Here is a 15,000-nt window from a genome sequence, read left to right on the forward strand (position 1 = left end):
TAAAGCATCTGAAAACAATTTCGCAACTGTATTCGTTTTGAGTCAGGGTTTAATTCGCAAGTGAAACTTGTGAAACTTATTTTTGCTTACTTTTTATCATTAAATAAATACCTACAACGTATTTCTTATCCTTTAAGACCTTATGTAATCGTGTAACTTCACTAGACTAAATCCTCCGTGGAGAGCAACACTAGTTGTGATTTACACGTACACTTTTTCCTGCGCTCAACGCAAGAGTCAGCCATGTGCATTTCGTTCTGATTGGTTCATTTGATTATCTGCCTCTGTTATGATTGGCTATTGAAAGACATTACAATGGTTTCAGGTTTACGTTACCCAATAAGAAACCACTTTATTTATAAGCAAACCTTAGGGAAAAAATTCGAGGATTGCAATTCTTTGCTACGCACCTTCGCGTCTGACGAAACTTTTGTTTCGTAGCTCGTTTTTCGTGCCTTTTCAAGCTCTATCTCCAGGCATTTTGTGCTACCTTCCATTGCTGACACAACAGTTTGGTGTTCTTCCCTGAAGAAAGGAAACCACATTTCAATATTTTATGCACTTGAACAATTAAAGGAACAAACGCCAAAGAACAGGGTATTTCACATAATGGTGCTCTTTTCTACAAAAAGACCGTCTCGGTCATTTGACAGCGGTAGCTCTTCCTTGGTTGAAAGTAGTCGTAAATCTAACTCTTGGAGTTGCTATTTTCAGTTATGAGATAGCGAAAGCAGGTTAGTTTTTTCATCAATAAAATTTGTCTTCTGGAATGTACTTCATTAAAAAAGCAAGAGTGCTCTGCGAGTAGAGAGACTGCAATTAAATCAAGTGAAATTAGAGCAGGTGAATTCAAACGTTGGCTTTCGGTGGGTGGTGAAAACTAGTCTCCTTCGCAGCCGTTATTAGGGTCGTCACGGAGAGGAACGTTGCGCGTCGACGCTAATACTGGCTGCGAAGGAGACTATGGGTGTGTTTTCAGGACAATCACTATCTAGCCTAAGAAGACTTGAACCAGTCTCAATGCTTCCAAGTGACGCGCTTATTAGAAGGAACGCCACCACAACGTTGTATCATGCATTGGCAATATTGTGGTACCAAATGAAACACGAATTATTGCTCAGTCATTATTGTTAGGTAATATGTCACCGTGGCAACGGGCAAGCCCTGTAAAAGCAGCCTTTATTTTGTCTTAAGTTGCTTATATCTCAAAAACGAACTCGTTGACCCCCATTTTTTTTTCTGAAAAGTAATAAGAAGGGCTGGCAAGATGAAACTTCCTGCAAAGTTTTAAAAAAGTTATGTCTAGTGGATTCAGAGCCACCTTAATTTTGTGATTTCTTTAAGGTAGCTCTGAATCCTCTAGGTAGATTTTTTTCAAACTTTGCCGAGAGTTTCATCGTGCATGGCCTTCTAATCACTTTTCAGCAATAAAAAAGGGGTGTCACCTAGTTCGTTTTAGAAATATGTGCAACTAAATCCGAAATATTGGGTGTTTTTGCTGGGCTTTGCCGTTGCAAAGGTAACTTATTACATCACAATAATGATCACATCTTGTTTGAAAACTCGCTTAAGTTACCTGGTTTGGTGGTTTAAATTGAATGAGAATGCTTTGAAATTTGACGACTCGCTTAACTGTAAGCGAGTTGGGAAAGGAACTGTTTTCAAGGAGTTTTCGGTTGTCACTCACTGAGCGACCTGAAAAACCGCTCGTGAAAACACACCCTTTGAAAACCGAAGAGTAGAAAAGCGACAAATTTAACCCACCTTGGCTGAAGGTGAATGCTCTCACTATTGAGCCAACCGTTCTCTCTGAATTTCGCAGAAATACGGAACACGTTTTGAAAGAATACTCTCAACTTTGATAAACTAGGCCGAATACGTTTAAAAAATAGAACGGGCTTTGACGTATGATTTAAGAACTTCTTACTTCAATTTTGCAGTTTCTTGCTGTAAATTTTCCAGTTCTTTTCTGACAAGTGCTGCTCGATTTGCAGTTAGTTGCAACGCTTGATCGTGTTCATCCTCCAGCTTGGAAATTCTGTAGAGCACATTGAAATAACGAAATAAATAAATAATAAAAACGATGATTATGATAATAATAATAATAATACTACTAATAATAATGATGATGATGATGATGATGATAAAAGGGAATACAACTACTGGCAGACTAAGAGTTTTGATCGCTGCAAAACTCAGAAGTAATCGGAAAAAAAAATTCCGACTGCAGCAGGAGTTCAAGGTTTGAACCTCAGATTGCTCCTGAGGAGGTTGGACAGCAGCGCGCAAAGGGTGACGAGGGAAATTCTTTTAGCGTTCATTTTTCCTCAGACGTCGACAGGCGCGGATCTCAAGTGCTAGCATGGACGCCATCGAGAGACAGGACGCGCAGTCAAGCTTGTTTTCTAGCTTGGGTAGCTTTCACTTGCATTCCTGTAAACTACAGTGTATACCTGGTTTTATTTTCACTTTGTAGTTCCTCGAGTCTTATTTCTGACAACTCTTTGCTTCTCTTGAACTCCGCCTCCACCTGCATGGTCAAGGTATAGAGATTTAACATGTTTCTTGAATAATAAAATGTGTCCACTTCTGGGGATCAAGGAAAGTCAAAAGGGTGATCAACATGGAGGAATCTGTCTCTTTGTTTACACTATTTAGAGCACTCGGATAGTCATTGAGCAACTGCTTCTGTTTCAGTGGTTTTCTAGGGTTCCCTCGGGTCACTCTCTATCATCTCTTATATCCAATACGCACTCATGGAATAATTGTTTCTTATTAGAGCGAGTTTCAATCGAGTGTCGTAAAACCAAAACCAATCAAACGGGACGGAGACAATCCGCTAAACCATTCAAAACTCGAAGTAATTACACGTAGCCGACGCAGGGCGCGGGAAAATGTGCACGCACGAGCCACGATTCGTTTTGGATTCACTCTGATTGGTTGAAAAAGTGACGCAAGAACTTTGAACCAATCACTGTGTGAAGTAATCATAAACTAAAGCAATTCGCTAATTACTTTCGACACATTTGAAAATCGCTCTATTATTATTATTATTATTATTAGTGTTGTTGACTATTATTATCATTAAAAGGCTTTATTTCACTTTGGTTTAATAATAATAATAATAATAATAATAATAATAATAATAATAATAATAATAATAATAATAATAATAATAATAATAAATGTTTATTTAACCCTCTCGAAGAGCAAACTCTGAATGAATTAATTTCTTTTACCCGTTCCAGGGAAGATTTCAACGTCTTCTTGTCCTTGTCATCATCAAAGAGACTTTTTTGTATGAGCTCGACCAGAGCATCTCCAATCTGTCCCACAGAAGCCGTGTTCTCCAGTGCACTGGAAACTAGACCGGATCTGAATCGTTTCTTGTCCTCCTCCGATGCTATTCTTCTGATTTTATCAAGAAAAGATTTGTGAGCTGCTAGATTTTCTTCGAGTTGTCTAACACTGGCCTGCATGGAGTTCAAACTCTGAAAAACAAGCGCAAAATAATAGTAAGAGATACTGTATGACGCTCATTTTGCTCGCCTTGCAAAAAACCGACATAAAGAATCTGCGTAGTTGTTGAAAACTACAGGTGTAAGCTCAAATGGAATTTTTTCCTGTGAACATCACCAGTGAAAACAGGAAGCAATTCTGCTTCATAAGTTAAAGGTCTTGCCAGGGCTGGCGCAGTGGTGAGAGCAAACGCCTTCCACCAAAGTGGCCCGCAATTGATTACCGGATTGGACGCCATATGTGGGTTCAGTTTTGTTGGTTATCTACTCTGCTCCGAGAGGTTTTTTCCCGGGTACTCCGGTTTTCCCCTCTCCACAAAAACCAACATTTTGATTTGATTTGCTCTGATTTCAGTTAATTTGTAGACTTCCCAATTAGCAGAGCACTCGTACTCAGCTAAATAACCTTTAGACTTAAATAAAGTGATTATTAATATAATTTTCTTATTATTAATACATAATTTTAACTCGACTGTACTTTGCAAAGCATAACAAGTTTCAAACTTAATCGCAAGTACTGATCAGGGTTTTCAAATCACTAATAAAGTGAAAGCCATCTCTTTGGGCACCCATTTCCAATAGCGCTGTGTTAAAAGGCTCGGCAGCCAATTTAATAGATCTTGCAAGCAAGGTGTGATTACAGAATAGGTACCAGACTACTTCGAAGTAGAACAAGTACCTTGCCACCACAGTCAGAAATTATGGATCACACAGTCGGTAGTCACTCAGTGGATGGATAGAGTTGTGCGGCATCACTTCGGGCGACTTGACATCCTTCATTAATGTTCTTTATTTCAATAAAACTAGCACCATAATACGAACATTACTGGATTCCCAACAAGAGTGTCAATTTTTGACACCAAAATAAATAATTTATTATTGACAGTTTGACTGGTTACATGCAAGTTTGTCTCATCTTGCCGGTTACGTGTACAAATACCTCATCCTTTGTATCTATGATTTGTTGTTGCTTCCTTAGTCCAGCCTCAAGTTGTTGGATCAATTTCAACTGTCCCGAAGCTTCACTTTCTCTAAAAATCAGACGGGGAAACTCAGAAGTGATTTTACATTTACTGCACTGAAATCTCCCTTCTACAGTAAGTTGAATTGGCTTGTCGGTGCAATTTAACAAAAAAACTGTTAGTAACTAGGGTATCCACAACCTGCTCAGTAACTCGCACCTGGACAGCTGCCCCCTCCCCTCCCTTAAGAGTTGTCTCGAAAACTCAAGCCCAAAAACCTCAGAACCTGTTGTTGTCTTGAAACCTCTATCGGCCATGCATGAAGGAAAGTCACCCAAACGAATACCCTACATGTACAGGAAGTATTTCAGGACTCCTTTCCCTTCTAAGAGTGGGAACACTACTTGTCTTACAGATTTAACTCTGTGTAACGCCAGACATTTTACTGTCTTGTTAATGGGGGCCAGTACAGGGGTGAAAGAGAAACAACAAGGTTTATATACCGCACATATATTTATCACACAGTCTCATAGTGGTTTACAATTATTTTTTTCCTAAGTTGAGATCGGACGCCAGCTTGTAAAGGCACCTCTGGCAGCAGCTAATTCAGCACACATTTGATCCCACCATTTGTGGGTGTCATTACAAAGGCAGCACTGTCTCCTCATTTTTGCGTTACTTAATAACCCATTGACTCACAGGGCTTCCCCATTGACGAGTAAAATCGCCTGGCGTTAGACAGAGTAAAATACTAAGCCTGGCCGGTTTAGGCAGGTTTGGACATCAAAGGGTTAATTGGACAGTTTTTCAGTGAGTGATTAAAGTAACAACATTATTTGGCCACACAACCAAAGGAAACCCTGATGTACCTGTACATGTATGATACTTGTTAACACTGAGGATCTGAATATTATTTCCAGTTTATCAATAATCTGCACCTTTTTTACATAATAACCTTATTTGACCACACAATCAAAAGACATGGTTTATATACCGCACATATATGGAGGCAGTGTGGCCCAGTGGTTAGGGCGCTTGCCTTGAGATCCGGGTTCAAGACCCGCTCTGACCACTCAATGAATTTGTTCCTGGTAGTCCCTGGTTCAACTTCCCAGCTGCACTTGTAAATAGCCAACTGGTTTGCCTCCGGCCAGTTGGGATTCGTAACAGTTGTTGTTGTTGTGTTCTGTTGATTGTTTCATTGGCCCTGAAAAGCCCCTATGGGGAGCGGTCAATTAAGTATGTATTATGTATTATTATGTACATCATTGTGGACATATGATATCGGTTAACGGTTCTGAATATTTCCTGCATAACTACATTGGGTAATCTGCACTTAAAGTGATATCATCACTTCGAAGTCCTTTAGGAAGCAAAAAAAGTTCTTCCAAAGAAATAGACCTGCAATATAACTGATCAATACTGAGTCTTTTTCATTATTTTGATATCCATGGAATTAATTAAAAATTAATATGCCAAGCAACTGCTCACTGCTCAACAGTCATGTACTGTACCTGAGTGCAAGCACATGGTCTCTCCCTGCAATGGACTCCTTGAGTCGCTTCTCCAAGTCATTGACAATGTCCCTGTAATAAGCATCTTGCTTTGCACAAAGCTCTGTTGTCTGTTGAAAAAAAAAGGGCATTTTGATCACATAACCAAAGGATAGACCCTACGGTCAAAGTGCGGATTAATCTAGTCATGCATTATAGGCTATCATTATTTTTTAATCAATATTACATTATTTATCTCTGGCATTGCCAACACAATGAAAGGAGAGGGTGCAGTTGAGGTTCACACTGCAAAAGGGGGGGATTCAATCAGACATTGGTTGCAGTCACACTTGAGAGAGACACAATGTACAATAAATAATTGTAAAATTACACTAGTCAACTGAAGCTATGATCTTCGCAGTTATGAGCGCAATTTTCGCAATTGCGTAGAGAAGTCTGAAAAATTCAGGACTTCAACGGGGTTTGAACCCGTGACCTCGCGATTCTGGTGCGACGCTCTAACCAACTGAGCTATGAAGCCACTGACGTTGGGAGCTGGTCATTTGTGGGTTCTAATGGTCCCGTGAGGAATGAATCAATGATGAAATGGTATATATGAAATGAATCATATATGAACTGCGGATATGAAATCAAGTGAAGCTATGATCTTCGCAGTTATGAGCGCAATTTTTGCAATTGCGTAGAGAAGTCTGAAAAATTCAGGACTTCAACGGGGTTTGAACCCGTGACCTCGCGATTCTGGTGCGACGCTCTAACCAACTGAGCTATGAAGCCACTGACGTTGGGAGCTGGTCATTTGTGGGTTCTAATGGTCCCGTGAGGAATGAATCAATGATGAAATGGTATATATGAAATGAATCATATATGAACTGCGGATATGAAATCAAGTGAAGCTATGATCTTCGCAGTTATGAGCGACTTCTCTACGCAATTGCAAAAATTGCGCTCATAACTGCGAAGATCATAGCTTCACTTGATTTCATATCCGCAGTTCATATATGATTCATTTCATATATACCATTTCATCATTGATTCATTCCTCACGGGACCATTAGAACCCACAAATGACCAGCTCCCAACGTCAGTGGCTTCATAGCTCAGTTGGTTAGAGCGTCGCACCGGAATCGCGAGGTCACGGGTTCAAACCCCGTTGAAGTCCTGAATTTTTCAGACTTCTCTACGCAATTGCAAAAATTGCGCTCATAACTGCGAAGATCATAGCTTCACTTGATTTCATATCCGCAGTTCATATATGATTCATTTCATATATACCATTTCATCATTAATTACACTAGTGTTGACACTACTCTAGTGTCAACTCTCAACCGCAGCCTTTCAGCAGATCAATGCTGCATCCCCCCTTTAAACCATGATGATGACGGCCTTTTTATACCTGATGCTAATTTGTTACTTTCCCATTCCCATAATGCAATAAGTTTTGGGGTTCTTTGCATAAAAACAATACAAGTCATTTACTCTGGGGACTGTATCACGCTTCAGTGAACTGGACATCCATTGCTTTAAATAAATGCAAATAACCCACCAAAATGAACTGTATTACAGGATTTGTGAAAATAGCAAACAGACCATTTCCGTCTGAGTTGCTGTTTGCTTCTGGTTCAAAATGAGTCTCGATGCTAAGCCATTTATTAAAGTGATAATGAGTGTGATTTGCATGAAAATACACCAGTCATTTCCATTTGAATGGCTGTGCACCAGGACTCGCTTTGAACCCAAGGGAAACAGCAACTCAGAAATGGGCTATTACTATCAATGGGCACATCACTTTTTTTTTTTAACAAAGATGTAAAAGACTTGGATCATCCCTGATGAAGGCACTGGACAAGAATGTCAAAATGTTGGATCTTTAAATAATTTTAAAGATATCATAATTTTCTAAAACAAAGTTCATTATTCTCTCAACCAAAGTAGCATCAACTACTAATTTAAAACTCTTCAATAAATGAGCGGCCATGGGTTTGAGTACTGTTAATGGCAAAAATAATGACAAAAGGTGCTGCATTCTTGTCAATCTGACATTTTCGATCTCATCTCTCCATATTACCATCTTCAACTTTCTTTTTAAATCATCCATCTGAGCATTCATCTCCCTAAGGCCAATACTTTGAAATCCAGGGATCGAGTACCCACTTGTACTGGTACCCAGACCTCCAGCTCTTGAAGCTGGTGCACCAGTGGAGGTGGAGCTGAAAAATAACAAGAACGTATGAATTACGGTACTAATTGGAATTCATATTTCATTATTACTAAATAAATTAAAGACAAACACTGTACGTAACTTACTGGTACAACAAGTGAGGCGGTATCCTGTTCAAAGAGATACTGTATTTCTGTATTTAATAGGGCCATGCGAAATTTGGTTTAAATGGGGTGCAGGGATGTTGAAGTGGTGAGAGCACTCATCTCCCACCAACGTGGCCTGGGTTCGATTCCCAGACTTGGCGTCATATGTGGGTTGAGTTTGTTGATTCTGTACTCTGCAAAGGGAGGTTTTACTCCAAGTACTCTGGTTTTCACCTCTCCTTAAAAAGCAACAATTGATTTGATTTGCGTTAATTTGTTGATTTCAGTTTACAGTGTCGCCAATTAGAGCATCCGCGCTAGAACACTTGACACTTTCCAAATAAAGTTCATTTCCTTTGAGGCTACACTGTAATTTCCACAACCAGACATTGCTACATGTATCTTGGACATCAAAGTTTAAGATGACGATAAATATTATTGGAAATTGATTGTCTTCTCCATTTTTTATTACGTACATCTACTCTCAGTGGCTTTTGAAGTTACATTCATTTGCAAATCACAAAATCCTTCTAAACTTTTGTCCCACAAAATCTCCATTATTAATTTTTGCAAAACACTAGCCTAAGAGTTTTCATTACAACTGTCATTTGTAAATCGATCACAACAACAAAACTCAGTCTGGATTCAAGCTGTGGGAAGAAAATGAGGATTTAAATTAAGGCAGAGTTTGGAAAATTCTCTTGTGGTCATACAGAAATGCTTGTACACAATTTATTTATCACAGACTGTGTAAACCATGAACAAAGAAATTGTTATTTAGATTAAAGAACTATTTGTACAGTAAGTCAGAATTCTTACAATGTAAGAATTGACCAACAACTAATTGCTTAAAGGTGGCTCCCTAGAGTATTTGCAAATAACCTCACTACGGGGAACGAGTCACAAAAGAAAAAGCTAGTTAATTTCCCTTAAAGTTTCCCTGTAGAGACTTACCATTATGGTTACCAATATACATGTAATATGGCTCATTTCTTGGGTATCAAGTTTTGAATTATGGCTGTTGCCATGGCAACATTGCATCTTAAATAACAGGCAGATATAAATCTTATTTTTAGCCTAAAAGGTTAAATTCCTTAATGCCTATACTTTCCTTCAGTGAATTTCTTTCTTTGCCACATTATGGAACTTATATTGACTGACATTTTGAAGTGGCAGGGATGGCTCTAGGATTTTTCAATCTGGGTCCTGGGACCCGCATGTTCGGCCAAATTGGGGTCCCAAGCATTTTTTGGGGGTCTCAAAATCTTGGTGACCCTCTGCAAGAAAAAGAATATGTTTTAAATTATGAGAAAAAGAGAGTAACCAACTTGGAATTAATATTGACGCATATGCATAGGCTTTTTCTAGAGCCGTTACGTTCATTCCTGGACAAGAACTCTGTTAATGAAAGAGCACCCTTTCCAAGGGTTTACGCATCACTGGTTTCCTCCCTTAGGAGCAACGAACAGTGACGTCTTTTGCTATATATTTGCATTCAGTGACTTGCAGAGTACATTCCTCTGAAGAAGACCACAGAAGGCGGTCGAAAATTTAGTTTTAACCTTTTTAGATGTTTTAAACCCCATTTCTTAGAACTTCAATTATGATCACAGATCGCTCCAACAGTTTTATAAACAACAGAATAATTATACTGACAAATCAAAGCAAGTTGTGTGAGTTATTTAAGTCAGTGCCTTGTATCCTGGGACGCATTAAAATTTTGATGATGTATTTTTTGGATTTTATTTGCGCAAAAATGCACCGATTTCTGCGTTAACGCGATCCCTGAGTGGTAAAAAGTCAAGGTTGTTGAGACAGTTTAAATGCCAATATTCTGTAATTTCTCATTTTTCTATATATATTCGATTAGCTCTGACAAATATTTAAGGGTATTTGATAGGGACTGTACATGTACATGTTGTACGTGGTTTGAACTGAGCCAATTTTCCAAAAAAATTTACTGAAGAAAACGTGAGAAAATTTAACAATTAATTTTACAGATTAATTTTGGTCAAGCTGACGTCACAAAAAGCACACACGGTTCAGGCTTTGCACGCCATACTAATGCTCAGTTTGCGCGCTATCCTAAAACTCTTGGGAGCCTCCTTTTTAAGGAGAAAACGAAGACAACAAAAGGAAAGATCTGCTCATAAATGATATTGTAGTTCAAACTGTATTTACATAAACTGTCTACATGAGGATTTACTTCATGATTATTGCTCCCTTATTTTAACTAAATTACGTTGTGAAAAATAATTTGTTACAACAGATGGCATTACAAAATAATCTACAACTGTACTTACGAATGAGTTCTTGAAAATGTAGATTGTGGAGGGATACCATTCTTTTGTAAAATACCAGAAAACATGTCCATCTCCTTGTGCTACAAGGAAAAAAGAGCTGAGACTCATCATCATAATTATAGTGGAGCTCCGCGCGCGGAGCACCATAATTAAGGACGGTGCCTCCTAATTCAGAGGTATTTTTGCGCGGTTTACTGAATATGTGGGAAAAGCAGATCTCAACAAGTGTTATTGAAATCCAAAAAGAAAATTGGGGGCGACCACGCATTTTCTGAAGATAATTAATCAGCAATATTTGTAAGAAGCTTAATACAAAGCAATGTATGGCGTTCTTTTCCAAATTGAAGCTTAATTATCTCTGAAAAATGCGTGGTTACCCCCAATTTTCTTTTCGGATACCAACAGCACTTGCTAAGTTCTACTTTCTCTGCATAGTTTTGAACTGTGCAAAAATATCCCTGTATAAATTAGAAACGCCGATTTGGAAATCCGAGTACCTCGAGATGCGCAGAACGTATGCGCAATAACAATAGTAGGCACCGTCCTTAAGAAAATATGGTAACCCATCGATGCGAGAAATTTTGGTTTTATAGCCATCACGTCATTGACCGTCTGTACGTACGTCCACCCCTCCATATTTAAAAATTTATTTATTATGCCAATGTGACCAGTATCATACTAGTTCACAGCATACATCTTTGATATTGGACATCCATGTTTTGATCAATTGACACCTGTCAAAACAAGGTATCCGCTGACCAGTATCACTTGAACATATTGCGGGTTCAAGGTTAGAGCTCACCGAGGCCAGCTGTTTTTTTTGGAAGTTGACCGCTGACCAGGTACTGGTTTTTCGATTGGATTGCAGGCTCAACTCAGGTTAACTTACCTATTAAAAAATAAATGAGGCTTCACTTTTCACACGTTTTTTGCGGCTCGACGCAGCTACACGGCCATACTACATGTACATCAACTATAGTTCTTAAAGAGTGAACGATTTTCGTGTTCAGGTAGAAAACGGTTTGGAAAATGTTTTCTTTCTGCATTTTTCACTGGTTTCAATCCAGTTTGACATATCATGATAGCTGTGGTCCACACTGCCGGCTACGCAGTTATTCAAGTCAAGCATCGGAGGGATATATATAGTTATGTATTAAATTTATATTTGTATTTTATTTGCGTAAAAATGCACGATTTCTGCGTTAACGCGATCCCTGTGACTAGAACAGAAACAAAAGGAGAGCGAAAGAGAACGACAACGACAAGACAGAATACCAGTAATAGCCCATACTTAGTGCAAGAAGTTACTCCACAGATTCTTTCCTTGGGCACTAAACCATTTGTTTTTTTCAAAAAGTGGTTTAAATTTATAATCGGTTTTTCCTTTGTTCAGGAATGAAAATCGATTTTTCATTCAATTTGTCAACTGGAAGTAAATGACAATCATCGGAGTGTACTCTTTTGGACATAAAGAAAAAGTTGTTTGTTTGTTTTGCTCTATAATGCGATGGAGCATCTTGAGTGAGCACTTTTAATGCGTTTCCCAACTGGTTCGATGTGCCTCAACAGTGACTAGAAAATTTTGCCCTTATGTTATAAACACATAATCGCAATGTGTTCTCGTAAAATTAGGGGGAAATTTTACTAACTTTTGTTTTCAGAAGTTTGTTTAAAGCACCTTAAACTCATCGCCAATGGACGAGCTTGGAGATGGTGCCTGCCAAAGTGGGCGGCGATTCCGGGGCGAGCAACGAGGCTTGAGCCACAGGCCATGAGCAGAGCACACAGGCCTCCACGGCAACTCTGCGAGCGGCCACCACCCACCAGGCACCGTCACACTGACCAAGTCAGTGGAGATACTTACCAACCCTATACTTACCGAATCCACCAATGAGGGAGGGAAGGGCAGGGAAAAAAGCGGAACAACTGAACGCTTGCTGCTTGAAACAAACAGCACCTCACACAGCAGAAACGACCAGCACGTGCGAATCGAGAAACCCCGTATGTCACCTCAATGCGCCTGATTCCCAGACCACCGCTGACCAGCATTGGCTTGATTTTAACTTAGCCTAAATTACATTTAGCCACATTTAAACTCATCGCCAATGGACGAGCTTGGAGATGGTGCCTGCCAAAGTGGGCGGCGATTCCGGGGCGAGCAACGAGGCTTGAGCCACAGGCCATGAGCAGAGCACACAGGCCTCCACGGCAACTCTGCGAGCGGCCACCACCCAAAGACCACCCCAAGGGTGCTTGGAAGGCGAAGGGGCCGCGAACAGGGATGACGTGGAACCTGCGCCACCACCCAAACTCACACAAGCACCCACCCCCAGCTCAAGACACGACACTGGACGACACTTACCCGAGTACCGTGAAGCTGATCATGAAATAAGACTGAGAGGTCTGCTAACCGAGGCAAGGTGAAAAGGAGGCACTAAAGCAAGGTCCGCCACAGCTCCTCCGGCCGCGAGGCATGAAGAAGGTTCTGCCTGAGGTAGGAACTGAACCAGGAAATTGCCAAGGACTTCCCGATTGATTAAAGGAGTCCTGGCCAGACACCGCAGGCAGGCGCAAGCGAGCCACAAGCGACCCTAAAAAACGGAAGAGGACTGGTCCGCTTGATTTCCTGCAATCCGCATGATTTCCTGTGATCCGCATGAATTCCCACGTATACCTGGGTCACGAGCCAACTGAGCCAGACGCGAGATGAGAAGAGAGGGAAGCCAATGACTCGGATGGAGTGCGAATGTACGACTGGTAAGCTGAACTACACCAACGACCCAAGGCCTGAATAAGGTGATCGGGGATGCCGTTGCGAGCTGCCACCGTGGCCGCACCAATGCGAAAACTGTGACTGGAGAAATTGCCCGACACACCCGCTCCAGCAAGGATTTCTCTGAGACGAGCAGTGAGGACAGCGCGAGTTAGGGGCCGACCATCCTGGAAAAGAAAGAGAGGGCCACCCGAGTTCCCTCTCACAGCCAAATAGGCCAAAACAGCTTGAAGGGCGCACAGAGGAAAGCGTCCCCGGCCAATGTGGACAAAGCAGCCTTTCCGAAAAGGGTCAGTCTTGGAGGCTTTAATCCGCACGCGCAGGCAGGAAGGATTGGCGTCAGAGTCTACCGAAATGTCACCGACACTTAAGTGGAGTGCCGGGGTGAAACTAGCCAAATTAGGAACAGTAAATTCAGCAGATCGGAGGAAGCCGAAATATGCTAGGTTGCAGGCGGCCCAAAACATGCAGTGGTCGAAAATTGATAAATCCAAAGACCTAAAGATGATCATCAAAATGTGATCCGTAATAGGAAGGCGCTGAGCCTCAGGGGAACCTTGGGTCCGTTTGATCCCACGAAGAACCCGCTGCAAACGTAGACAGTTCACCAGAGGGTCTGGGAAGCCTTCTTCGATATGCAGGGCACGAACTGCTGAAAGGTAAACTTTGATCGAAGAGTGCTGAACCGATCCCGCCAGAAAAGTGGCAAAGAGGCACAATGTCCATTCATCGGTGGGGCACGGGGAGCCACTGGGATGCAACTTGCCCAAATGCGCACAGAAGTTGACAAATTTCCTCTGGCCAGATGCGTAAGATCTCCGGGTGGAGTCAGCCAAACCATGGGCTAACAGGAACTGGCACTGCCGCTCTAATGAGAGCCAATCAATTCTTCCAGGAGATGAGGTGGAATGGACACTGGAAGCGACTGAGCCTGGGGTGCTAACCTCCGGAACTCCTGCCAATGAAAGCGGGACAAAGCGTCAGCAATGCAATTATGAACCCCCGGAACATGCTGAGAGGCAAAGGAGAAATTGAAACGAGCCGCTGAGGCGAGAAGATGGCGAAGCAAGCGCATTAACACGGGAATCCTGGATGTTCTAGAGTTGAGGATATAAACCACGGCCTCATTGTCGGTGCGAAACAGAACATGGCGCCTGGCGAAGTGGGGCCCCCAAACATGAGCGGCAATGATAATCGGGAACAACTCTTTATAGGCGATAGAGTGAGAGGCTTGAGAAGAAACCCATGCGCCGCTGAACCACTCCCCATTGAAGTAAGCACCAAAGCCAAGGGAACCGGATGCGTCCGATGTAACTTCGAGGTCAGGGGTGGCCGACATGCCGGGAAACAACCAAAAATAGACGCCATGCCAAGAGGACAAAAACTGAAGCCACCACTGAAGATCCAGGTGAAATTCAGAATTCAGGCGGATTGGATGGTCCCGTTTACGAAAACACTGGAGCAAATTGATCATACGACGCAGGAAGGTACGACCGGGCCACACGACCTTGGCGGCATGATGTAAGTGGCCAATGAGGGACTCCAGTTCGCGCCGAGTACACCAGCGACGATTCCGCCACGACTGCAGCAGCACCTGTAAAGCAAGGAGCTTGTCCGAGGGGAGGC

The 15,000-nt window shown here is 41.5% G+C and overlaps 2 protein-coding genes and 2 non-coding genes across 5 annotated transcripts in view; all 4 read right to left on the reverse strand.

The window, feature by feature from the left end:
* Window positions 1-15,000, reverse strand: part of LOC138000644 (coiled-coil domain-containing protein 158-like) — a 42,453-nt gene that overhangs the window by 15,365 nt on the left and 12,088 nt on the right. For both annotated transcript variants that reach the window (XM_068847202.1, XM_068847201.1), the window contains 8 exons: window positions 10,602-10,681; window positions 8,060-8,201; window positions 5,995-6,104; window positions 4,459-4,549; window positions 3,240-3,491; window positions 2,454-2,530; window positions 1,928-2,038; window positions 411-525 (listed from right to left, as the gene is read on the reverse strand). In XM_068847202.1, coding sequence (XP_068703303.1) covers window positions 411-525; window positions 1,928-2,038; window positions 2,454-2,530; window positions 3,240-3,491; window positions 4,459-4,549; window positions 5,995-6,104; window positions 8,060-8,201; window positions 10,602-10,681 — 978 coding nt within the window. The remainder of the gene's footprint in view (window positions 1-410; window positions 526-1,927; window positions 2,039-2,453; window positions 2,531-3,239; window positions 3,492-4,458; window positions 4,550-5,994; window positions 6,105-8,059; window positions 8,202-10,601; window positions 10,682-15,000) is intronic.
* On the reverse strand, window positions 6,442-6,514 carry Trnas-aga (transfer RNA serine (anticodon AGA)). Its single transcript has one exon. It is a non-coding gene; the product is annotated as a tRNA-Ser (tRNA).
* Trnas-aga (transfer RNA serine (anticodon AGA)) lies at window positions 6,696-6,768 on the reverse strand. Its single transcript has one exon. It is a non-coding gene; the product is annotated as a tRNA-Ser (tRNA).
* Window positions 12,288-15,000, reverse strand: part of LOC138000646 (uncharacterized) — a 3,539-nt gene continuing 826 nt past the window's right edge. The window contains exons 1-2 of the mRNA XM_068847204.1: window positions 14,522-15,000; window positions 12,288-14,318 (exon numbers count right to left, since the gene is read on the reverse strand). The exon at window positions 14,522-15,000 is cut by the window's right edge and continues 826 nt beyond it. Coding sequence (XP_068703305.1) covers window positions 13,281-14,318; window positions 14,522-15,000 — 1,517 coding nt within the window. The 3' untranslated portion in view covers window positions 12,288-13,280. The remainder of the gene's footprint in view (window positions 14,319-14,521) is intronic.

This window comes from Montipora foliosa, chromosome 4, assembly GCF_036669935.1.
Source record: "Montipora foliosa isolate CH-2021 chromosome 4, ASM3666993v2, whole genome shotgun sequence".
NCBI lineage: Eukaryota > Metazoa > Cnidaria > Anthozoa > Scleractinia > Acroporidae > Montipora > Montipora foliosa.